At 44.2% G+C, this 24,883-nt stretch overlaps 1 protein-coding gene across 1 annotated transcript in view; it reads left to right on the top strand.

The window, feature by feature from the left end:
- KNTC1 (kinetochore associated 1) overlaps positions 1–24,883 on the top strand; it is a 552,295-nt gene that overhangs the window by 364,503 nt on the left and 162,909 nt on the right. The window contains exons 43-44 of the mRNA XM_040347334.1: positions 5,282–5,391; positions 5,476–5,680. Coding sequence (XP_040203268.1) covers positions 5,282–5,391; positions 5,476–5,680 — 315 coding nt within the window. The remainder of the gene's footprint in view (positions 1–5,281; positions 5,392–5,475; positions 5,681–24,883) is intronic.

The raw sequence follows: 24,883 nt of genomic DNA, 5'->3' as shown, positions 1-24,883 counted from the left end.
ACTGAACCCTCCTAGGAAAAGGGCCAAGAAGAGGCAACATCTGGATGATGCCACGGCTGATTTTCTAAGTAGGGCCACATCGGTCATCACCACAGCACCCGATAGTGCAGAAGGGTTTGGCTGTTTTATAGCAAACAAACTACGGGAGATTGATGCCGATCAAAGGGAGCTATGTGAGGGGATCATGGTCCAGCTCCTTAGCAAGGCCAGGAAACGGGAGCTAACCCCTATTTCACATGTCTGTGATATAGATCACACACCTCCAGCCAATGTACAACAGGCCTACCAACAACAGACAAGCTTCCAAGCACACCCAGCCTACCCACACCAGCCAACCTACCCACACCAGCCTGCCTACCCACACCAGCCAACCTACCCACCCCAGCCAACCTACCCACACCAGCCAACCTACCCACCCCAGCAAGCCGAGCCACACCAGCCAACCTACCCACCCCAGCAATCCCACCCACCCCAGCAAGCCGAGCCACACCAGCCAACCTACCCACCCCAGCCAACCTACCCACCCCAGCCAACCTACCCACCCCAGCAATCCCACCCACCCCAGCAAGCCGAGCCACACCAGCCAAACTACCCACCCCAGCCAACCTACCCACCCCAGCAAGCCCACCCACCCCAGCAAGCCCACCCACCCCAGCAAGCCAACCCACCCCAGCAAGCCAACCCACCCCAGCAAGCCAACCCACCACAGCAGCATGGGGGTCAGTGGCCAACTCCGAGCCCCGATTTTAGGGGATACTAATTTATCTTTAAATATCTATGATTTTGAACATATTTTTGCTATTATTTGTAGTTGAGTATGTTTTGTTTGGTTTGGCTTAAGAAAAAATGCTCGAATTATGGCATAAAATCTTTATTTTTTAGATATTATTGTTTTTGGTATTGTGGTGTGAGTGTTAAAAATTATAACGCTTCAGCTGATGAGGTGTGAAGTGTGGAGAGTGTTGGCCAGTTTGGTATGCTGAAATATCAGCCTGTTGAAGTACCACAGCCTGGGCACAAATATGTCTGCTGCTGCTGCTCCCCATCTTTTGGAGACCACAATCTTCTTGGGCTCCTTATATTTTAGTTAATGCTCAGGTCCCCAAGTTTGGAGATTATAACCTAATTTATGTATGCCCTGGGGTACAGAGGCTTTGCCAACTCAACCAGTTCTTCAATTGCTGCCTTCCTGTTGTTTTGTATTTGGATCTGTTATTATTTTTCCCATTTTTTGCTAAATAAAATGATGATGCTAAAAACTTGTGCATTATGTGTGGAAAGTCAAATGTAAGTTTGTGAGTAGGCAGGCCCTTTGCTAAAATTGAAGGGACATAAATAGGGTAGTTATTACTTTGCACAGCATAAAGAATTGGGGATATTTATTGGTTTTGCATTTCAAATAAATAAGAAAAAAAAGGCTGGATTCATATCCAGAAAATACACTAATCCAAAGTAAATACATTTGTTTTTAATCCGTCCGTATCACCAGTTGAGCAGATGTACATATTAGGACATTCTAAAGAAAAATAGAATATGCGCTGCTATTTGAGATTTCGAAACTTGCCGCGTGACGAATGAGCATTTTCAAATACGAACGCTAGTTTTACTAGACAGCTGGCTTCCGGGTGCTCTTTATTTCGGGGCATGCGCATTTAGCTTTTTTTGAAAAATCCGATGGTTTTCTGTACACACGGTCGCACTTTGCACAATCGGACTTTTCAGAACAGAAAGTTGGTCCGTTCACAGACCCAACTTTTTGTCCGATTGAAGCCAAAAAAGTTGGTCCGATGAAACGTACACACGGTCGGAGAAATTAGAAAAGTGCCGGATTTTGAAGTTGGTTGGCCGAAAATCCGACCGTGTGTACGGGGCTTAAAGGTCTTGACAACTTCCTGAACATCAAATAAATTCAGGATGATGTTTTTCTGGTTGACGATTGCTTCCTATTGTCAGGGGAATTCCCTGGCATCAGTTGACATAAAGGATGTCTGTCTACACATCTACGTTTTTTGACCGTACCAACCAGTGCTTACAGTGGAGATGCACCATTAGACGTTTGTGGCGTTACTATCAATGACTCCCAGGGTGTCCCACTCCTAAAGGGAAGTCCCACTGTGGAATATCTGGATAACTTGCTCCGTTTGAGAGCTCTGAAACTGAATATCCTGGCCATATGGGACAAGTGTCGGGAGTCCATGGATCAGCCAATGCATTTGACTCCCAGGACTAGAGTTGCTCTGAAATGGTGGATATACACTTAGATGCTGGATGCATGGAAATCCTTCCTTGCAATGAATTGTAAGTTCTTGATCAACAATCAACATCCTGTACTTTGGGTAGATAGGGCTGGCACTTACATTGGTCTGTCTGCATTCAGGGTCTCCCTGTAAGGGTGAAGTCAGGCAATGCACTGTGGTAGCATACACCAACCATTAAGGAAGGAAATTAAGTAGTGCTGCTCAGGAAGAAGCAAACTTATTTTTGTCATTGGCATAACTTCATGTTTCGAGCCATCTTTGCTATCTGGCGTAGAAGATTGCTAGGCAGATTTTTTATAGTTGTTAAGAACTGAATCCAAAGGAATGGGCCCTTCTCCTGGAGGGGTTTGCAGTGATTTGTCTGTGGTGGGGGGCACCAGACATGGATACTTGGGCTTTCAGAATGATGGATGAGTTTGTGTTCCACACTAGGGTTCCTCTGGCCATTGCAATTAATGCACTGGTGACTCTCTGGGTTTAGTTTCCTCTGATCTTTGCCTTTACTCCGCTTCTCAACTCCTTCACCTGTTACTCAGAATAAAGGTGGAGGGTGTCCCGATGATCCGTATTGCACTTACCTGGTCAAAAAGAACGAAGTATGCAAGCATCGTAGACCTCTTGGCAACCAAGCTGTAGGCTTTTTTTTTCAGATTGGCCAGACCGGCTATCTCAGGGTCAGATATTCCATCCTGTTTTATGGTCGCTGGCTTTGACAGCGTGGCTATTTGGAGCCCAGGTCCTGAGAGACGGGGGATTTTCAGACTCTATAATTTCTCACCTTTACAGGGCTAGAAAGTCAATTCTCTGGAAGGTGTACCATTCATATTTGGATGGTTTATTTCACTTGGTTTGAAATCTGTTCCATCTTAAAGTATGTCATAGAACAGACTCTAGCTGTCTGGTCTGGAGATGTCTTTGGCTTTGAATACTATCATGGATCCCACGGCTGGGCTTAAAGGACAACGTACCTATACGTTGATGTGCCATTCTGCTGATGTATATCAGCGTGAAGGGGTCCTTAAGTGGTTAAGCATGTAAAATGTTTTATGAGAGTCAAGGCTCCAGGCACTGCGATTAATTGCATTTGTACATTGCGTTTAGCTGTGGTAGTCATTCCCATAGCAACCCTTTTTTATTTTTATTTTATTATGATGTGCTTCCTGTTCTTCTTTTTTTTCTTTCTCTCGCCACTATCCGCAGTTGACAAAAAAAGACTGATTACCTGCGGTTATGTGCATATAGCTGCGGTACATCGCACCTGGACACATTCCATTCTATTTTTTCTATTCGCACCAAACCGCATGTAACAAAATCGCATTGTGTGCTTTTAGCTGCAGTAGAAAACTAGAAAATCCTAAAAGAACCATTCTATCTGTCCGTGTGAAAGGGGCCTAAAAGAGAAGGTGCTTTTCGTCCAAGCTGTTTGCAGTCTATATGAAGTCTACAGTTCCGTTTTGTCTGATTCCCTGTTCTGCTTGAGGGACATCATATAGGTCAGGCTGCTTCTAAATCTACTATTTTCAGGTGGATTGTCCGCTCACATCTCTAGGCTTATGAGATCAAGGGCGAAGTTCCTTCTTCCCTGGTAAAGTTCTATTCGCCTAGAAGTATCAGTGCTTCCTGGACCATTCAGCATCAAGCTTCTTTTGTTCAATGTTGTACTGCTGCTACCCTGACTTCTCTTCACAGGTTTACAATGTTCTACCAGGTTGACTTATTTGCCTTTTTGTCGCTGCCAGTTTTGAGCGAAGGGTCTTGCAACTGGCTTTCATTTCTGTTTGGGGATTTGGGCTTGCTGGCCTTGTTGCTGTGTTGCTCACCCCTCAGATTCATTGTTTTAGGACATCACGTTCAGTAATGTCTAATACCTCCTGTGTCCTGTAATGACTAATACCTCCTGTTTAAATGTACAATGAAGTAATTGTCATTTTTGGTTTACCTGTAATCTTATTTTCTTGGAGTATATCACAGTGATCCCTCCCCAGTGGCTTGTGTCCCTTGTTACAAAAAGCTTTGCTGAGCTGGGAGGGGGTTTTTTGTTTGTTTTTTCTGCCCAGTGTCCATTCATTTGAAGGTGGTAGCAGAACTTGTGTACTAATAACTAAAGTCCTCAAGCAGACCTAAACCCTATAATTAACTGCAGCTTTTTTCCCTCCTTGCTCCCCAATTAACACTTATACTCTAGCGATGATTGGGAGCGGGTGGGATGGGTTCCCATTCACCTGGCCACTGTGACAGCAAAACCATTAAGGGACGATGGGGCTGTGCGGGAAAGGTTTAGCTTTGCTGCTCTGAAGAATTTGCACTTTGCTTCTTTATTTGTGCTATTTATTGAATAAGATATGGCTGTTACTGATCAACATTTTTCTGTTCGATTAATCGTTTGTTTTTTTAATCGATTAATCGACTAATTTCGATTAATTATAACGCACATACAGATCCAACTACTTTTAGCTGATCTCCTTGGAGATAAAATCGATGTAGCTACATAATCTGTAAAAATGGTGCGAGTAATACCAAACGGTACCAAAAGAAGTCATAAAAACATGTAGCTAAGTATGATACTGGTATAAAAATGTGTACAACGATACCACTGCTGAATCCAGATGAGGAGAGGTTAACATCATTCCGTCGGCATGTAGATGTCCCATGATGGGAACTATCACAACTCCCAGTGGATGGTTGTAGAATCCCAGGTTGATAGAGGGAAGTGATAGAGGGAAGTGTACAAGGCACAGCAAAGGAGCCCTTCAGATGGACACTGCAAGCCGCCCCGGTGTCCGTGACGTTACTGGATCTCCGACGGAACTCCCTGAAGGCCCAGAAGCCGGCGGAGAGGTGAGTACCAATCAAAAGAATTTTAATCGATCAAAAAGATTTTCATCAATCAAAAAAATTAAAGATTAATCGATTAATTAAAAGTTAATTTGCACAGCCCTAGAATAAAGCAGTTTGTGTACTGTAGATCTACTTTATAATAAATGCTGTTTTCATTACTCTAATTCAGATTATTTATATTACAGATATCTTTCCAGTCTGCCTTCCGACAAGGACCACAACAGAAGAAAGAGCTTATTTCAACATTAGTTCAAAATTCAAATGTGGATACAGAACTTATACTTAAATACTGCAAGTAAATAGCTACTTTTTAAGAGCTGCTTTGCCCACAGTTATTTGAATGTACAGTCATTTCTTAAAACTTTTTTTTTTTTTTAAGCACATTTATGTTGGATAGCGATGCTGCACTCCAACTTTACATAGAAACGCTGCTTCTGTCTGGTTCAAGCTGGAAACACAGCCGTGAAGATTGTGCAAGAGATTCTGAACAGCATGCTCAGCTTGTGACTAAAGCAAAAGCGATAATTCCTCTGCTAAATAGCACAGAAGATCTAGTTATTAGTCTTACGGGTATACTGCATAAGGTAAACTCTGCCATTTATTTATAAGCCATCTGTTATATGCCAAACCATAAAATATATATCTGTTCCAAGTACCAACTTTCTTACAGGTAAAGTGCCATTTCTTTTCTAAATCACCTATGCCAAGCCATAAATGTAATATTTTCTAAATAACACCGTTCTTATAGTCTTACGGTATACTACGCAGGGTAAACACTGCCATTTATTCCTAATTCGCCTATTGTGTAGTATACCCAACTATAAAATATATGTTTTCCACATAACATCTTTCAAAAATCTTAGTGTTGCAAAAGAATATGCTGTTCTAGTTTTTTTTTTTTTCTTTAAAAGTGTTTTTCTTTTGTTTTCAGTGACAATACATACATATGCAAGAGGTTGAACGTTGTCTGATATAGTAGACATATTACAGTGAGATACAATAACGGTTACAGTGATGGTAACAAGCTTATTTGAACTGACTATAACATGTAATGGTATGCAGCTGGTGCTTTGTATTGTCCACATCCCCCGAACACCCTATCTGGGAACTAACTGTGTTCTATGGGGGGGACAATACGCCTAATTTTTAATTTGCGTTGGATATGGTCTAATTTGGAATGTCAGATATTGAAAAATAAAGGAGTAATGAACATCAGGTAGTGGTAAAACAATATTAAAGAACATTATCAACTAGGAATTACAGTCCAGAGAACCTTGAGTCGTAATGAAATTGGCAAGTAAATCAACAACGAAATTGTTGTTGGTTATTTTTTCACTTATAACCCTGTATTCTATTGTGGTTGACTTATGTTGTTTGAGTTTGAAGCCAGGGTTTTCAGGCGTTATTGCATTTTGTAACAGTATTTATGTATAGGGCGGAGCTAAATTCAAATTCTTTAACTCAAGTAAGTTGAGATCGGACATCTGTAATAGATGGGGTTAGGGAGCATCTCCACTTGCGCATAATGAGCAATCTAGCTGCAAATAATATATGCATTACTAGAGTTCTGAACTCTTTTGGGTAAGAGTCTATTCCTAGGCTAAGAATTGCTAGCGATGGAGAGGGATTGGATTTGTGCCTCGTTATGTCTGAGATGAAGCTGAAAACCTCTTTGCAGAATGGGTAAATTTGTGGGCATTCCCAAAGGATGTGAAGTAGGGAACCTTTAGAGGAGCAACCTTTCCAACAGAGATAGTCATCTATATTTGCAAATTTATATCGTTGTACTGGGTTAAGGTACCATCTATGATGGAGTTTTTGCGAAATAGGTGATGCATTTGGAGGTTTTCGGGTTGTAGTGAATAGCTTTGCACCACTGGAGATCAGAAAATGTGATTTGTAGGTCTCTTTCCCACCTTTTATATGTTGATGTTTTGGCAAACTGGTCTTTGTTATGTGGGGCGTTATAGATGAGAGTTATCCCTTTAGCTTTGAGGGAGGTAGATGTCCAGAAGGACCATACTTTATGTGGTAGCTTAGTTCATGGGGTAGAGGTTTTTTTTTTTTGTAAGTAGGATGATATTTGCTTGTGTGTGTGTGTGTGTACGCTCCCTGTAGAGGTATGTTATGTGTTTTTTTGTAGATCCGGAAATGTTAGGAGGAGTTTGTTGTGTAGTAGCAAGGTGATTGGTTGGTGCCTGATGTGGGACCAGTGTTTTAGGGAAAAGTCTGGTATGAGGAATTTGAGGCTTTCTATCGGAATGGGTATGATTTGGTCACAGTCTAGTGATGGGAAGTTGGAGGCTAAAGTTTTCCATGCTGCGACAGCAGCTAAAATCATGGGATGTCTCACTTACTTGGTTTTATTAGGGAAGGACTGGGCTAGGAGGAGAGAGCTCAGTTTGCCCTCAGCTATGAACGATTGTTCGATGTGCTGCCATTGTTTATTGCAGGAGGGTGTGAACCAGTGTCTGATTTGGTCAAGAATCACTGCCGTATGATAGTCATTTACGTCAGGGAATCCCATTCCACCTACCGATTTGTGTTTTAATGATGGAGGTGTATGGACAACGGGGTTTCCTATCTTGCCAAATAAAGGAGCACAGTGTTCTTTTGAGGGTGGCGGAAAATGTCACGGGTGGAACAATAGGTAAGGCTCTGTACAGATAAAGAAGTTTAGGTAAAGTAAGCATTTTGAAGGCCGCCATTCTACCCGCCCAGGAGAGATATTGTCTGCTAATCATTTGAAGGTATTTCTAACAGATCTACAGAAAGGGAATGTAGTTGTATGTATACAAATTGGAGGATGGGGTAGTCAGATTAATTCCCAAGTAAGGCATGGAAGTGGGCACCCATTTATAGGGGGCTATTGCTTTTAGACAAGGCTTAGTAGCATCAGATACCATTACACTCAGGACATTTGACTTGAACTCATTTACCTTGTAGAAGAGTTCGACAGTCCAGATTTTCTGTACCTGAACCAGAGAGGAAGCAGGGTCTGTTAGGCCCCATGCACACGAGAAGCAATTACAAACACCTCTAAACTCACGTTTTTAAAGGCAAAAAACGGCTTTCAAAACGCCCGTTTTTGCCGCGAATTGCGCAGCGTTTTGCAGCGTTTTACCGCGCTTGCGGCTGTCAGCGCTTATCTCAAAGACATTGTAGACCCTCCCAAAGTTTAAAACGCAAAAATAAAACGCTTCTGAACCCAAAATTTTGCGTCTGAAAAAACGGACATAAACCCAACTGCTTTAAAATGCCAAAAAATGTGATTGTGTGCATGGACACATAGGATAACATTAAATGTGTTATTAGGGAGAGGGGGCATCCTTGTCTGGTGCCATTAGTGCTGGGGAATGGGTCAGAAAAGGTACCATCTGAGAGGACCCGGGCTGAGGGTTGTGAATATAGGGCTAACATGGCTGATAGAATATTGCCTTTGAAGCCAAATTAATTTAGAGTACAATTCATATAGCCCCAGTGGATCCTATCGAATGCTTTTTCTGCGTCTAATGTTATGAACCGAGATGGGATGTTATTGCTCTCAGCGTAATGGAGGAGATTTGTTATTTTACGGGTTGCATCAGGCGCTTGTCTACCCATGGTAAAGCCGACCTGGTCTGGATGTACTGTATGAGGTGGGGCATAATTGGAGCTAGTCTTTGAGGTCTGTATTTAGTAGAGAGATGGGGCAAAAATTGGATGGGGTAACCATCTCCCTCCCTGGTTTAGGCAAGGTCACCATGTTTGCAGAAAGCATTTCATCAGGAAAGGTGCCTGAGGACACAGCAGCGTTGAACAACTGACATAAATGTGGAGCTATAGTGGTGTCAAACAATTTGTAATATTTGGCCGAAAATCCATCTGGGCCAGGGGCTTTACCAGAGGGGAGTGTCTGTATGGTCTGAGTGATTTTGGTGGTAGTGAATGGACTGTTTAGAGACGTAAGTTGTTCAGGAGATAGTTTTGGGGCGTTTCAGTTGGTCTAGGAAAGATTTAATGTTGGCCTCTGTGGGTTGTGTTGTTGTGGGGTCATCTGTAAGGTTGTATAATGCTTGATAATATGCTTGAAAGGCTTTTGAAATGTCCTGGTGGTATAGTTTGTCTCCACTAGTGGGGTGAATAATGTAGGGAATCCCGTGTTTAGCTCTTCTTTGATTTGGTTAGCTAAAAGCTTGCCGTCTTTGTTCCCAGCTGTGTAAAAAGTGGTACGTAGTTTCAGCATCAATTTAGCATGTTTGGCATAAAGCAAGGACCTTAGGTCATTTCTGGCTTGAAATATTTCATCACTAATTGTTGGCGTAGGATTGGTTTTGTTTATAAGTTCTAATTTAGTTTTGCTGTCTAGTAGTTCTGTTAGCTGCTGTGTCCTTTGGCGTTTGGTTTGGGAGCTCAACTTATTGAGCGTGCCACGTATATATGCCTTATGGGCTGACCATACAATAGAAGGGTTTGAGACTGAAGATTCATTTAACTCAAAATATTCCTTCATACAGCTTTGAATGAGAGCTGTATTGCTGGGAATTGCCATTAGATGCGGGTCATTCCTCCAATTGGTAAAGCTGGAATGTGTAAGTTTGTCCCCAAGAGTCAGTGAAACAGGTGCATGGTCTGACCCTGTTATGGGCTAAATGTCAGTTTCAGTGGCATCTTGGAGGAGTTGCTTGTCCCCTACACCTACAAATAAATCGATTGTAATGGCTGGGACATGCAGGAGAAAGCTCATTGGAGAGTCAGGCAGGTCTATGTCCAGAATACCGTTTATTTGGGTTCTAATATCTTGCCAATAAGGCCTCAGCTTAGGGCAGTCCCACCATATGTGTAAAAAGGAACCCCTTTGCCCACACTCCCGCCATCAAGCGGCCGAGGAGGTTGGGTACATTTTTGCAAGTTTAGTGGGGACCCTGTACCATCTAGTTAGTACCTTAAACCCGTTCTCCTTCATTTTCGTATCAACAGAGCTAGAGTGAGTAAGGCGGTATAATTGATCACGTTGCGTGTCGGTAAACTCATGTTTTAAATTTCTTCCCCACTCCCGAATGTATATGGGTTTCCCCAGGGGACCTCGCCTCAGCAACAGCTCATAGAGGACAGATATTGAGTGCGGGATTGGATTGGCAGACATTCACAGCTTCTCAAAAGGGGTGGCTGTGGTGGGGGAGCGTATGGCTTAAGGTAGACCATGCGCAAAGTTGCCCATATCTCCATCCATCTAACGGAATCCGCCATATTGGCCTCTAAGTGCCTCCAACGGGATCAGTCCCTGGTCTTGGAAGAACCTGCTGCATCTCACCTCAACATCTGCCATCCAGGTGTGTAAAAAAGACGGGTGTATCCCCGGGGCAAACCATGGGAAGCCTCCCAAGGGTGCCAGCAGGGAGTAAAGAGGGGCAAGCTGTCCTGAGCTATTCAGAGTATCCCATAACTTTAAAGCATGAGCCGTCACTGGGGAGACATAGGCTGACAAATCTCTATATGCCTGGGGTCATGGGATAGGTTGCGACCTGCCAAAAACTTTTCTAATGAAACCCACACCTTAGTGGTTACCCCATGGTGCCAATACAATATCCGCTGCAGGGCGATCGCCTTGTAATACTTGCGGATATCTGGGATGCCAAGGCCGCTTAGGTCTCTGTAAGGTGCGAAGCGCCAATCTGGGAACTCCCCCCTGCCAGATATATTTTAGGAACATACTGTTAAGGCTCGAAAAAAAAAAGACCTGGGTAAAGACATCGGTGCCATTTGTAGGTAAAGCAAAATGCGAGATGGCACATTCATCTTTAACACACTGACTCGGCCCATCCATGAAAAAGTCTCCCTATCCCACCTATGTAAATCTGATTTTATAATGCTTAGTAGCTGGGCGTAATTACCATTATACAGTTGAGAGCATAGGTGGGTGAGATTAACCCCCATGTATTTCAGGTGAGTACTGCACCAGGGGAAGGAGAAAGAGGATTGCAACCATGTACGCAAGCTCGGGGAGATATTCAAGGACAGGATCTCCGACTTGGTGTAATTGATTTTTAAAGTTAGGAACAGAGCCAAAGGTCTGTAATTTGTTCATGATATTGGGGAGAAAGATCAACGGGTCAGCCACATAAAACAAGACATCATCCGCATATGCAGAAAGTTTGTGTTCCTGCGGCCCAATGCCGATACCCTTAATGTTGGGATTGGCGCGACTCCGATTGAGCAGTGGCTCCAAGGTGAGGGCGAAAATGAGAGGGGACAATGGGCACCTCTGTCTGGTTCCATTCTCGAACTGCAGAAAGTTTGTGTTCCTGCGGCCCAATGCTGATACCCTTAATGTTAGGAATCCTCCCAGGAGGGAGAAGATACCTGCAGGTGAGTGATTCATGAGTCAAGAAGTGCTGAGAAGATAAAAAACAAACCTAAAAACCAAGAAAACAAAAAAACATCAGATCATATAACCTAGTCAGCAGGGAAGTCGCCACAAGGGCCTCCCAAGATATCCGACCACTACTAGTCGGGCACCTCCACCCGGCCATCTGGCCAAAGGGAGGATGGAGGTCAGCAAGTAGCGCTGGGTCCCAAACTCAGGACATAACTCCGAAGAGTTGACCTATGTGAGGGAAGTGGCACAACACTAGGTGCGAGCCCACCAGAAAGAACCACCCCTGCACCACATGAAGGGCATACCGACACCAAATATTTGCCAGCCCAATGTATAGTTACCACAGCAGCAGTATAAAGCAACTTCTAACCAACACCCTGAGGAGGGTGGAGGTGGACCCTGTTAACAGAAACAAAGAAATTTAATCAGGCAGTTCACATGCGTCCTCAGGATCTCCTTTGAGAGGGGGGATGTTGAGAAGAAGGCGAGTCAGCCCGATGAGGGACTTCGCCAGTCCTGCACCTGTTTTGGCCCCTACGACGGGCGGAGCGCCAAGGCTGTGGCCGTCCAGGGAGAGGGATCTCCGGACAGGACCTCCAGTCTGGGTCATCAATAGTTGGTGTTGCAAGAACTGCAGCAGTTCATCTCTGTTGCGCAAAATAACCTGACGGCCATCCTTGGTCACCAACAAGTGAAACGGGAAGCCCCACCTGTAGGTTCGCTTAGCATCCAGCAGAGCCTCAAGTAGCGGTTTAAGGGCCCGGGGTTGCATCAGGGTGCGCCTGGAGAGATCCTGAAAAATGGACAGCTGCGCGCCATCAAAGTCCATGTGGCAGACACCCCTGACTTGAGACATTATGCGTTCTTTCAGGGAATACTTGTGCAGCTTGCAAATGTCCTGTGGCTTATCCAGATCGTCCAAAGGCGGACAGAGGGCCCTATGAGCACGATCAATCTCAATATGGCCAGGCGCAGCACGGCTAAGAACCTTTTTAAAAAGGCCTTGTAGTGAGGGTATTATGTCCCTGGGACCGGCCGCCTCAGGCATACTTCTGATGCAGATATTAACTCTGCGACTTCTGTTCTTTTTTTTTTTTAATCAGTAAAATGGTTTATTGTGCCAAAAATATAAGTACGGTACAGAAATATATGTCGGCATACAAGAAAGTTACAAAATAGTATTGTTACAAAAAGAATTATACTTTACGCATGCCAGAACAGAGGCACCAGGAGGTTACCTAAACCAAATTCCGCCATTAAAGGAGTTTGAACCATGCCGGGCAGGTGAGAAACCGCCTCTCCCCCCAACACTAACACACACTAGGCCAACGGGCTGAAACTGAAAGTCTGCATTCCACAGTCTGCTCAAACATTCAGAGTCCTTGCCCAACCTTACATAAATTCTCCTGACCACAGTATAAAATCCCCACAGATGCGTACCTCAATCATGGTCTAGATTTTATACATTCTTTTTTTTTTTTTTTTTATTTCAAAAGTTTTTATTGATTACACATTTAATAGATAAATACATTAGTGTCTCATACAAGGATACAGATTGTATAGTTTACGTTAGAATTTACTATCAATAAAAATGAATAACATAAAATATCTAAACAGAATTATTTAGATCTTCACTATCTTTTTTTTTTTTTTTTTTCTTCTATATTCCCCCTTTTATTTTACCCTTTTCCCTCCCTCCCCTCCCCCCTCCCTGCTCTAATCATCCGCTTTATTAGGTTTTCTTTCACACTGGGTATCTCATTTCTTCCAACCAAGGGTTCCACATTTTACAAAACTCCCTGATATTCCCTCTCCTGGTATAGATAACCTTCTCCTTCCAGATTGTCTCAGTGACTACGTTAGTCCATTCCTTTACTGATGGAGGGTTCGCTGCTTGCCACCTCTGAGCTATTAGCTTTCTTGCCTGAAAGCAGCATCTCAACACTGCTTTTGATGTGCTGGTCATTCTACTTATTTCTTCCCCTAGACCCAAAATACATAATCTGGGGTTCATCTCCAACTTTATTTTATATATCTTGCTAATGATGTCCAGTATCCCCCTCCAATACCTGAACAGTTTCGGGCACTTCCATATCATATGCAATAAATCTCCTGTTTCTTGGCACCTGGGGCATCCTGCATCCACTCTCAATCCGAATTTAAATAATTTCTTAGGTGTGTAATATGTCCTATGTATCAGCATCAGGAAGGAAAATCTCTGTGCTGGTGAGACTGTAGCCGAGTGTCCTCTTTCCAATACCTTCCTCCATTGATCCTCTCTTATAATCCCTAGGTCTTCCTCCCATTTTACTCTACTTTTAAGTTTTTCTGGGCCTTCAATGCTCTCCTTGCATATGTATGAGTATGCCTCAGAGATAAATCCCTTCATCTTACTCCAGTTATTCAGTTTCTGAAGGACAGGGGTCTTAACCCATGTTGGCCCTACTCTATTAAACTGAACATCTAGAGCATGTCTGATTTGGAGGTATCTATAAAATGTATGTTTAGGTACATCATAATCTTTTCTGATTGTGGCAAATGTTTTTATAGTTCTTCCTTCATATAACTGTGCCAATCTAGTAATCCCCTTGTCTGCCCATTCATTAATTTTCCCTACTGACTCCAGTTCCTGGAGATTCCTATTATCCCAGAGTGGTGCGTTTTCTGTCATTCCTTCCTGTCCTCCTAGTATCTTTACTGCTTTCCACACTTTGAGGGCCATCTTAACCGTTGGGATTCTATTAGTAAAGGAATTGGCCTCCAGTACCTCCACCGCTGTCTTATGGGGTGCCCCTACAAACATCAATCCCAAATTTGTATCCCCTCCTGATTCAGTTCTCACCCCTATGTGCTGCAGCTGTGCTGCCAAGAAATAGCATTGTGGGTGGGGTACTGCCATTCCTCCCTCTCGTATAGGTAATTGCAGTGTTTGCAACTTGATTCTAGATTGACCCCCTTTCCAGATTAGTTCTCTGAACGATGTATCTATTTTCCTGAACCACTTCTTATCTATCCATGTTGGTGTATTATGCAATATGTACAATAATTGGGGCATCCACAGCATTTTAATCAAATTACATCTCCCTGCCACTGATAGGGGTAGATACCGCCATATTTGGGTTTTCTTTTTAAATTTAGACAAAAGGGGTACTAAATTATACTTTATGTATTTATTGGGATCGCTTGTTATGAATATTCCTAAATATTTCATTATCTCCACTTTCTTCATCTGGGGGATTTCAACTGAAGTTTGACTCTCTGTTGGATCTATCGGCATTAATGCTGATTTCTCCCAGTTTATTACCAATCCTGATAGTTTCCCAAAATCTCTAAATATAGTCATTGCTTGTTTAATGGATTGATTTGTGTCCCCGAGGAAGAGGAGAACATCATCCGCATAGAGTGCGATTCTCTCCTCCCCTGTCGGCCTCACGAATCCCTCCATTTTTGTGTCTGCCCTTATTGCAATGGCCAGTGGTTCCATTACCAGCGCAAATAGTAGGGGTGACAGTGGGCACCCCTGCCTCGTACCCCTCTCTAACTGAATCTTACCTGAATAATCGTTATTGACCCTAATTCTCGCACTGGGACCGTTATAGAGCGTTTTAATCCACCTAATAAACACTGGGCCAAACCCAAAAACTTCTAATGTGTGCCACATATACTCCCATTCCACGCTATCAAAAGCTTTTGCTACATCTAAGGACATTACTGCTCTTGTACCTTTGTTCTCTGTTGGTGTTTGTATATTAAGAAATACCCTCCTGATGTTCATGCTAGTCGATCTTCCCGGTATAAACCCAGTTTGGTCTCGATGTATTAGTCTTGTTATGATTTTATTTAGCCTGGTCGCCATTATTTTAGCCAATATTTTGGCATCTGCGCATAGAAGGGAGATGGGTCTATAAGAAGTGGTCTCTAGCGGGTCTTTCCCATCCTTATGTAGAACTATTATTGTTGCTTCGGTCATCGAGGTGGGCAATTTCCCCTCCCTCCATGACCAATTCAACACTTTAAGGAGTTCCGGGAGTAGTATTTTCCCATAGTATTTATAGGTTTCCACAGGGAGCCCATCTGGTCCGGGTGATTTCTGGTTTGCCATTTCTGCCACTGCACTTTGTATCTCTTCAAGAGTTAATGGGGCCTCCATTTGCTTTTTTTCTATCTCAGTTAGAATTGGTATCTCTAAGTTTTTAAAAAAGAGTTCCAACTCCTCCGCTCCCACAGCACCCTGCGATTTATATAGCTTGTCATAGTATTCTCTAAATGTATCTGTTATTTCTGACACACGGGTAAATATTCCTCCGCTCAGTTTTTTAATAGCAGTTATTGTGGATGGGGAGGAGTTAGTTCTCACTACGTGAGCCAGCATTCTCCCAACATTTTCCCCTTCCCCAAATGCAACTTGCTTCTGGAACAATTTCTTATTCTCTGATTTTCTTATCATTATGTTTTTATAATCTTGTTGCTTATGCAGCCAAATTCTTTGCTTATCTAATGTTGGGTCTTCGATATATTCCCTTTCGGCATTCACTAGTTCATCTCTTATCCTTTTTTCCCAATCTTTTGATGCTTTTTTTGTTTTTGCCACTTGTTGAATGCATAAACCCCTAAGGAATGCTTTCAACGCATCCCAGACTACATCTGGTGTTGCGGTTCCTTCGTTAATCTCTATAAACTCTTTTAATTTATCTAATATCTCCTCTGGTTTCCCTATCAATTCGAACCACAGTGGGCTGATTTTCCATATCGGATTAGACCTCTTTGTCTCTAAACGCATAGTTATTGTTACCAATGAGTGGTCTGATACCCCTCTAGGCTGGTATTCAATACCTTTTATGACTTGAGATGCTTCTATGTTACCTAATACGAGATCTATCCTTGAGAGTGTATTGTAGGAGCTAGAGCAACAAGAGTATTGTAAAGCCTCTGGATTTCTCTCTCTCCAGACATCAAACAGTCCTGCTTCCTGTAGAAACTGAGACAATCGGCTCTCGGAAATATTTGATTCGTTTCCCCTTGGGAATCTATCCCTGTCTTTATTTATAACCTCGTTAAAATCTCCCACTACTATGACTGGGATACCCGACTTATCTATCATAAAATTCATTAGTTTATACATAATTTCCAACTTAAATGGCGGTGGGATATATATGTTTGCTAAGACATATTCCTTGTTCTCAATTACACAATAAAGAAAAATGTACCGCCCCTCTTCATCAATACTGATCTGTCTACAGGTAAACATCACTCCTCTTTTAACCATAACAGACACTCCCCTTGAATAGGAGGTGTGTACTGAGTGGTATTGATATTGAAATTTCTTGCTCTGGACTTGTTTCTTAATTTCTTTGGTGTAGTGTGTCTCCTGCAGACAGATCAGTCCTACCTCATATATATCCAGCATATCAAATACAGCAGCTCTCTTAACTGGAGTGCCCAATCCACGGACATTCCAGGATCCAATTCTCAACTCTCTAGATTGCATAGAAACCATCCGTATAAAGAAAAAGAAAACAACAAAACGTGAAATCTATAAAGCCGAAGGCTTCCTAAAGAAACACCCGTCACTACCATATCACTACAACATAACATCTTATAGGGGGAAAAAAAAAAAAAAGGGAATTTCTATCTGTGCACGTGTGCTCCTATTTTGTTTCATTTTCAGAGGATATAGCCCTATGACTTCCCCACTTTTAATACTTATTTTAGTCAAACATTTTTTTATCGTGCACTTGTGTGGCGTCTGTGTAACTATACTATCATTTCTTAATTTACTTGTGTATTCTATCTTCAAAAAGGAAAACTTTTTTCTCTTTTTTCCTCAATAATGAATAAAAAGAGAGAAAAAAAAGAAAAAGAAAAAATATAGAAAATAATAAGATAGAAAAAAAAACGTGTTTTAAAGTTTTTCTCTTCCCTTGAGGGACCCCATCCATGTGCACTGTCTATCCGTATATATATACACGTACACATACACACATATGCTTTACCCTTGCTATATTTAAACCTCTTCTATATTTTCTAAGATAACCCCCAATAATACCTGTAGATGCTTTACCCACCCTGTGTTCAAATCCAGCTATGTTTTCTGAGATAACCCTCAATAATACCTTGCCCCCCCTCCCACCCGCCCTCCAATTCTCCCTCCCTCCTCCCCACTCCCTCCTCCACCTTCCTAGGTAATCCCCCGGGGCTTTTTTTGTGATCGGTCCATTCGTCCCCAATCCTTTCACTACCATACTTTCCCCCATCCCCCTCCCAACTCCCCCTCCCCCCCATTCACCTCCTCCCTCCCCCCATTCATTCCACATGTCAAATACCTTTACATTACATTCCAAAACCATTCTCCTCCCTCATGTGGTGTATGTCCCCCTCTACCCATCACCTCTATAACTTTGTTTAAATTAACTTCCCCTCCTTCCCATATTCCCTTCTCAAGTGTCCCTCCCTTTTGTTGAAAGCTGATCCTTTTTGTCCTCCAGCCATGCCGTTGCATTTTCTGGGGTGTCAAAGAAAAAAGTCCTATCCAGTGCTGCTACACGTAGCCTTGCTGGATATAGTAGGGCATAGGAGAGTTCAAATTTCTGCATCTTGCGTTTAACATCGACGAAGTTTGCCCTCCGCTTCTGTAGAGAAGGTGAGAAATCAGGGTATAGTGAGACCCTATGACCTTCATAAAAAATATTCCCTGCTTCTCTACTCTTTCTCAGCAGTGTTACTTTATCTTTGTAATTCAGGAATTTCATTAGCATTGACCGTGGGTGTCCGCCAGAAGGGGGAGGTTTAGCCGGGACTCTGTGTGCTCTTTCTATCGAGAACTGTTGTGTGAAGCACTCTCTCCCAAATAATTTTATGAACCAATTTTCCAGGAACTCTGTTGGGTTGGTCCCCTCACATTTTTCTGGTAGACCCACTAGACGCACATTATCCCTGCGTAGCCTGTTTTCTATGTCATCCATCTTCTCATCAAATTTGCTCATTTGTTGTTTCATTATTTTAACCTCTTCTTTTACTGGGTATAACTCATCCTCTATTTGGGATATCCTTCCCTCTGCCTCCGTTAACCTCTCATTTGTTTTTTGAAGTTCCTGTCGAACTGCTACCAGCTCTTCTTTAATACCTTTCATTTGCTCACATAGTTCCCCTAGTGTCTGTTTACAAGCATTAACCACAAGGAACACATCGCCTAGCGTAGGAGTATTTGTAATGGGAGGGGGATTTGACGCTGGTTCTGTCTCCACCTCTTTATTGGCTACGGCTGTGCTTTTACCACTTGTGCTTTTCATTGTAGTGGTCGCTGTTTGTCCCTGGCTCTTCCTGTCTGTTGTTTTTACCGGGGCTGATGATCCTGTCTTAACAGGTGTATGATCTGCTGTATGAAAATATTTTTCCAGTTTAGCGGTTGCTGCAGAGGCTTGATTCCCCTTATCTTTATCCTTGGCTGACCGAAGAGCTTGTGGCCCTGACATTGTGACCTTATAAGCTTTACCAGTCTCCAAGCAAGCAAAGAGTAATCTGGAAAACGGCAGTGGACAGGGTCTATAAATCAGGCGATGTTACCCCTACAGCTTTACAGCACTGGGGCTTTACAGCACTGGGGCTCAAGGAACTCCAAGCGGGCTGACCACAGATCGGAACGATATTTTGCCTATTTACCAGTTGTTTCCTGGTAGTCTCTCAATTTCTTTACAAAAAGAATTTACAATCATTTACGAGAAGTCCATAGGAAACAATTTTCCCCGCGCTCTATTTCAGAATGGGTAATACTGAGGATATCACCAATATCAGTAGGGGGATGACAGCACAGTAACAGCCAGAGTTTTATCAAGTAGAGGGGAAAAGTAGCAAGCCGCTGGTAAAAAAACTTCTAATTATTATTCCTTTCTCTCCAATAATACCACCGCGACAGTTCCTTCACTCCCACTTCCCTATACTGTAGGAAGGAGGTGAAGTGCAGAGTGCAGATTTATAGTACAGTTCAATTAAGTCCCCATTTTTTTTGCTGGTACACAGTCCTGTGCAGTGTATATACAAAGAAAAACAGTGCCTTACTCACTGCGCCTCTGAGTGTTGTCTTCCCTCAGCTTCAGAGTCTTTTCAATTCTGCTGTAAAAATCAGTTCAATTCAGCTGTCTTGATATCTTGATGTCACTGCGGTGACCCCCTGCACAGCTGTGGCTCACAAACCGCTCTTGCTCTCTGCGCTGCGGGCCCCTGTCCTCATGCAGGTTTACGCTCTCTTCGGCTCCTCCGAGGATACAGGGGGCCTCCACTAGCCGCTACAGCTGGTTCCTCCGGCCGTCAGCCTCGGCACGCCGCGATTCGCTAAGCCGGTCACGTGTCCCCGTCAGCTGACCGCAATCCTCCAATCACGCTCTCCGGGGGGAGTGAGTCTACAACAGACCCTACGGGGCTCCGTGGGACCGCCGGTGACTCTCAGCTTAGAACAAGGGGGACACCTTATCACCCGCTCCAGCACAGCGCCCGCACAGCAAAGTAGGTGAAACAAATGGGGCAGATTTTGGCAATCCTCGAGTTCCTTCCTCCACAGTAAGCTGCCTTGATGCCTCACAGACTCAGGTCAGACCATTGCCACTAACACGCTCATAGCAGATGGTGTAAAACTTGACCGCAGATTCAGGCTGGCAGTGTATTAACCGGGTGTATCAACATCAATATCAGAATTTAGCTGGATAGAGCGAGGGCTTTAGGCAGGAGGTTGAAGCTGCATATTTAGGCGTTGGATAGACCATGGGAGACACACACCTCTCTCCATGCCTCACATCTCCCTCACACACTGCACGTCTCCACTCCTACATCCGGTCACGCCCCCGCCAGCAGATTTTATACATTCTTTGACTTAGTCATACATGGTTTATGATTTTATGTTTTGTACTCGAGAAGACAATATCGACTACATCTGCAGCAGCCGAGTCATAACCAATCTCGGAGGTGCTAGTCCAGGCGTTTCCAGCCAGGGCTGCCAAATGGAGTTAAATTTCTTGGGGGCATTTCTATGCTGATATGTATAATGTTCTCTCACAATAATAAGGTTTACTTGATCAATCCATTGTTTCTTAGTCGGGACGTGCGGGGACAACCAGAATCTAGCTATCTGTTTCCTTGCTAGGTATAAGAGCCTGATCACTGCAATATTAATAGGTGGAGGGTATACCTCTTCATCCACGGCACCTAGTATGCATACTATGGGGTCCAGTGGGACCCTAACTTGGAACACTGAGGAAATAACCTCTGTGACACTCCTCCAGAACCGATGTAGCTTGGGACAGCGCCACATCAGGTGAATAAGCGACCCCTCCTCCTCACATAGCTTGGGACACAAGGAAGAGTCCCGCCTTCCCCACCGAAACAGTTGAATAGGTGTACGGTAAACCCTGTGTAGCAGGAACAGGTGAGACGACCTGTGTGACTGCGAGACAGAGGTGAGAGGGCCAGCCTGTAAACAAGTTTCCCAGGTCTCGCCATCAATGTCCCCCAGATCCTCTGTCCACCCTCTCCTGCATGGCAGAGTTGCTAAGTTCTGCACAGACGACAATAGGGAGGAGTATACATGGGATATCATACCCTTTCTTTCCGTGCCAGAGAATACATCTGTTAGTAGCCTGTGACTAGATAATTGGAGAACTGACACCCGCCCCTGGGTCTGAAGGGCGTGCCTGAGTTGCAGATACCTATAGAATTGTTGTCTAGGTAGACTAAATTCATTTTGTAATTCGCCAAGACCGATGCACTCCCTGAACCCACTCGCAATAGAGTATCAATTGAGTCACTATCATTGGCCCGCCCCATGCCACACAGATGCTGCAATTGAGAAGCCAAAAAATAAAACTTAGGATTAGGGACAGCCGCTCCTCCCTGAGCTTTATCATATTGTAACGTGGACAATCTAATACGGGCCACTTTTTTTTTCCAAATCAGTGATCTAAATAGAGAGTCTATCCGGGTGAACCAACGACGAGGTATCCACTGAGGGGAGTTGTGCATAATATATAGAAGTTGGGGGCCCCACACCATTTTTATTAAATTTATCCTACCGATTACTGATAACGGGAGTTTACACCAAATTGCAACAAATTCTCCTCCAGATATTTCTGTGGGTTAACTGACACCTGAACCCCCAAGTACTTAAAAGATTCCACCACCTGTAATGACCCCGCCGCCTCCGGTAGAGAGGCGACCGGACCATCCACAGGTAAAATAACGGATTTACCCCAATTTATCGAGAACCCCGACAAGGAGCCAAACCGTTGGATCAATTCCATAGCTGCCGTAAGAGATGTATCCACATCTCCCAGATACAACAAAGTATCGTCTGCGTAAAGGGAAATCTTCTCTATCTGCTCACCTCTCTCAAAACCAACTATCGCAGGGGAGGACCGTATCTGCGCCGCCAACGGCTCGAGGGCCAGTGCAAAAAGCAGGGGCGATAAAGGACACCCCTGCCTTGTGCCTCTGTAGAGAGGAAAGGGGTCCGTAAGGTCCCCATTCACTCGAAGCCTAGCCGTGGGGGCAGCATAAAGCAGCCGTACCCACCTAATAAAACTGTCGCCCAGTCCAAAGCGTCCCAGGACCTCCCATAAATAGGGCCATTCGACGCTGTCAAAGGCTTTGGCAGCGTCTAATGACAGGATCGCCCTCTGGCCTTCATTATCAGCAGGTATCTGTAAATTGAGAAAAAGGCGCCTGATGTTAAGGGCTGTCGACCGAGAAGGAATAAAACCTGACTGGTCTGTATGGATTAGTTTAGTTATTACTTTAGCTAGCCTGGTGGCCAACACCCTAGCCAATAATTTAACGTCTGTTGTCAGTAGTGATATAGGTCTATAGGAGTCAGCACTCTGGGCGTCCTTACCAGGCTTCAGTAGCAGAACTATTATGGCCTCATTCATGGATTGGGGCAGGGATCCCCGATCAAACGCATCTACAAACACTTCTTTCAAAAGAGGTATCAGGCCATCAGAGTAGCGCCCATATACCTCCGCCAGCAAGCCTTCCGAGCCCGGAGACTTGCCAGGAGAGGAAAGCGCCAATGCCTCCAGTATTTCATCAGTCGTGAGCGGCGCATTCAATTGCGCCACATCTGCGGCCGACAAACGCGGGAGGTGACACTGATCCAAAAAGGAGGTAATCTCCCCAGTTGTAGGTGAGACTTTAGAGGAATACACATCAGCATAGAAATCTTTAAATGTGGACAGAACATCCGCATGGGATGAAACCAGTGACCCCGAGGCGTTAGTAATTGACTCTATATGTGGCGAGCCCCTTTGTGTTCTCACCATCATAGCCAGCATATGACCCGTGCCCTCCCCGTCCTCAAAGTACTTCTGTTGAAGGAAAAATCTTTTATTCTCCGCCCTGGTCATAGTCACATGTTTAACCATATTCTGAGCCTCATTCCATGCCCTTTCGGTATGCTCAGAGGGGGGAGTCCACATAAGCTGACTCAGCCCTCTCAGCCTCCCGAAGCACAAATTGTTCCCAAGACCTCGTCCCCGTTTTAATGGAGTTAATAGATCTGATAAACTGGCCCCTCCGAAAGGCCTTAAGAGCATCCCAGAGGACACCCAGGCCCGTGAAATTCCTGTTAACCCTAACAAAACTCACTAGTTCAGTATGAATAGGATCAGGGGCTGGGAACAGCGACATCCAAAATGGATTAAGCCTCCAGCAAGTGCGCTTAGAGATTCCAGACGCCAATATCTCAATACATAGAGGCGAGTGGTCAGAGACAGTCCTGGCCTCATACTTTACGGACGAGACCAGGGGAAGCATCTCACTGTTACCCAGGCCCAGATCAATTCTAGAAAGGCCCCTATGCGAGGCGGAGTGGCATGAGTAACATCTCTCCTGTGGGTGAGCGAGCCTCCAGACATCTCTTAACCCCAGCTCCTGCAGAAGCCGAGCAAAAGGCGTCTGGCTCCCTCTTGGTGTGGCTGCCCGCGCCCCAGGAGAAAACTCATCAAGGTCAGCACACAAAAAATTGTTGAAGTCCCCCACTACGAGAGCAGGGACACCCGGGTGACGTGACAAGAAGGTGGCCAGGGTCTTGAGAACCTCCGCCGAAAAAGGGGGCGGTATGTATATGTTGGCTATAATACATGGTATGCCATTTAGGGTACAGTGCAAAAAAACAAAACGACCTCCAGGGTCTATTAGAGAGGAGGTAAAAGTAAACGGGACATTTATGCCAATAAGTGTGCTGACCCCTCTGGCATACGATGAAAAAGCAGAGTGGTACTGGTTGCTATACAGCCTAGAGGAGAACGGAGATTCCTGACCTGGGAGAATATGCGTCTCCTGAAGGCAAACTACTGAGGAGCCCAGACGTTTAAGTACATGACCTACTGCCAGGCGTTTCACCTTGTCACCCAAACCTCTTACATTCCAGCTAGTTAACACAATCTGTACTGCCATGTCTTAAGTGTAAAATCATCTGTAGCAAGCACCACATAAATGCACTTCAAATCAATAGACCAGGACAGTCTTACAGAAAATAAAAGAAAAACCATTCCGTCCCGGTCGGGACAGAACAAAAAAAAATAATAATAGTAACCAGGTAGAGAGGAGAAAATCACATTTCTAACACTGTGGAGAGCACTAAACACGGGAGGAAGTCTCCCTAATGACTCAGTCCAGGCGCATTGGGCACAACCTGTGGAAGCAAAGGTTAAGCAGACTGTAGACATATCGTCCAAAAGGACCATTATCAAGCTCAAAAAATTTAGCAAAGGAACAAAAAATAATGAAAAACAGTCAATGAGCCTTCTTGTCCACGAGGGACTCAGTTCTAGGGGGCAAAGTTCACTAGCCAGCTCAAGGGCATCCGCATTCAGCGGATCTTTTTTCAGTGTAGAACCAAACATGTTCAAACAGTACAAACACCTCCTGTGGAAACAGTTCTCCGCCTTGGAAGGAGCTTGAAATAAGACATCTTTCCTGTCCCGCTGTTAGACAATGTAACTGGTGCTTGTAAGTGAGGCAGGTGGCGGTTACTCATTTCTGCGTCTTCTCCCCAAATCTTCACGCAAAGAGCGCTCCTCTCTATCCATCCATTGCATGGCTTGGGCAGGTCTCAAAAAAGTGCACTTCATTACTAGCTACCACACGGAGCTTAGCAGGATAAAGCATGGCATACTGCAATTCCAGGAAGCGCAGCCGCTTCTTGACATCATTAAATTGAGCGCGCTGCTTTTGCACCTCCGCTGAAAAGTCCGGAAACAAGGATATCTTGGAGTTGTCCATAACTAAAACATCCCCCAGGGTGCGTGCCTTAGACAGGATGACATCCCTGTCCCTGTAGTGTAGTAGTTTAAATAGAAAGGCCCTGGGCGGGTTCCCAGGGGGTAAAGGCCTCAGAGGGACACGGTGTGCGCGTTCCACCGCAAACATATTTGAAAAAGAGTCT

The sequence above is a fragment of the Rana temporaria genome, chromosome 1, assembly GCF_905171775.1.
Source record: "Rana temporaria chromosome 1, aRanTem1.1, whole genome shotgun sequence".
NCBI lineage: Eukaryota > Metazoa > Chordata > Amphibia > Anura > Ranidae > Rana > Rana temporaria.
Note: the sequence above shows the minus strand (reverse complement) of the source record. Positions and strands in the feature narration are given on the sequence as shown.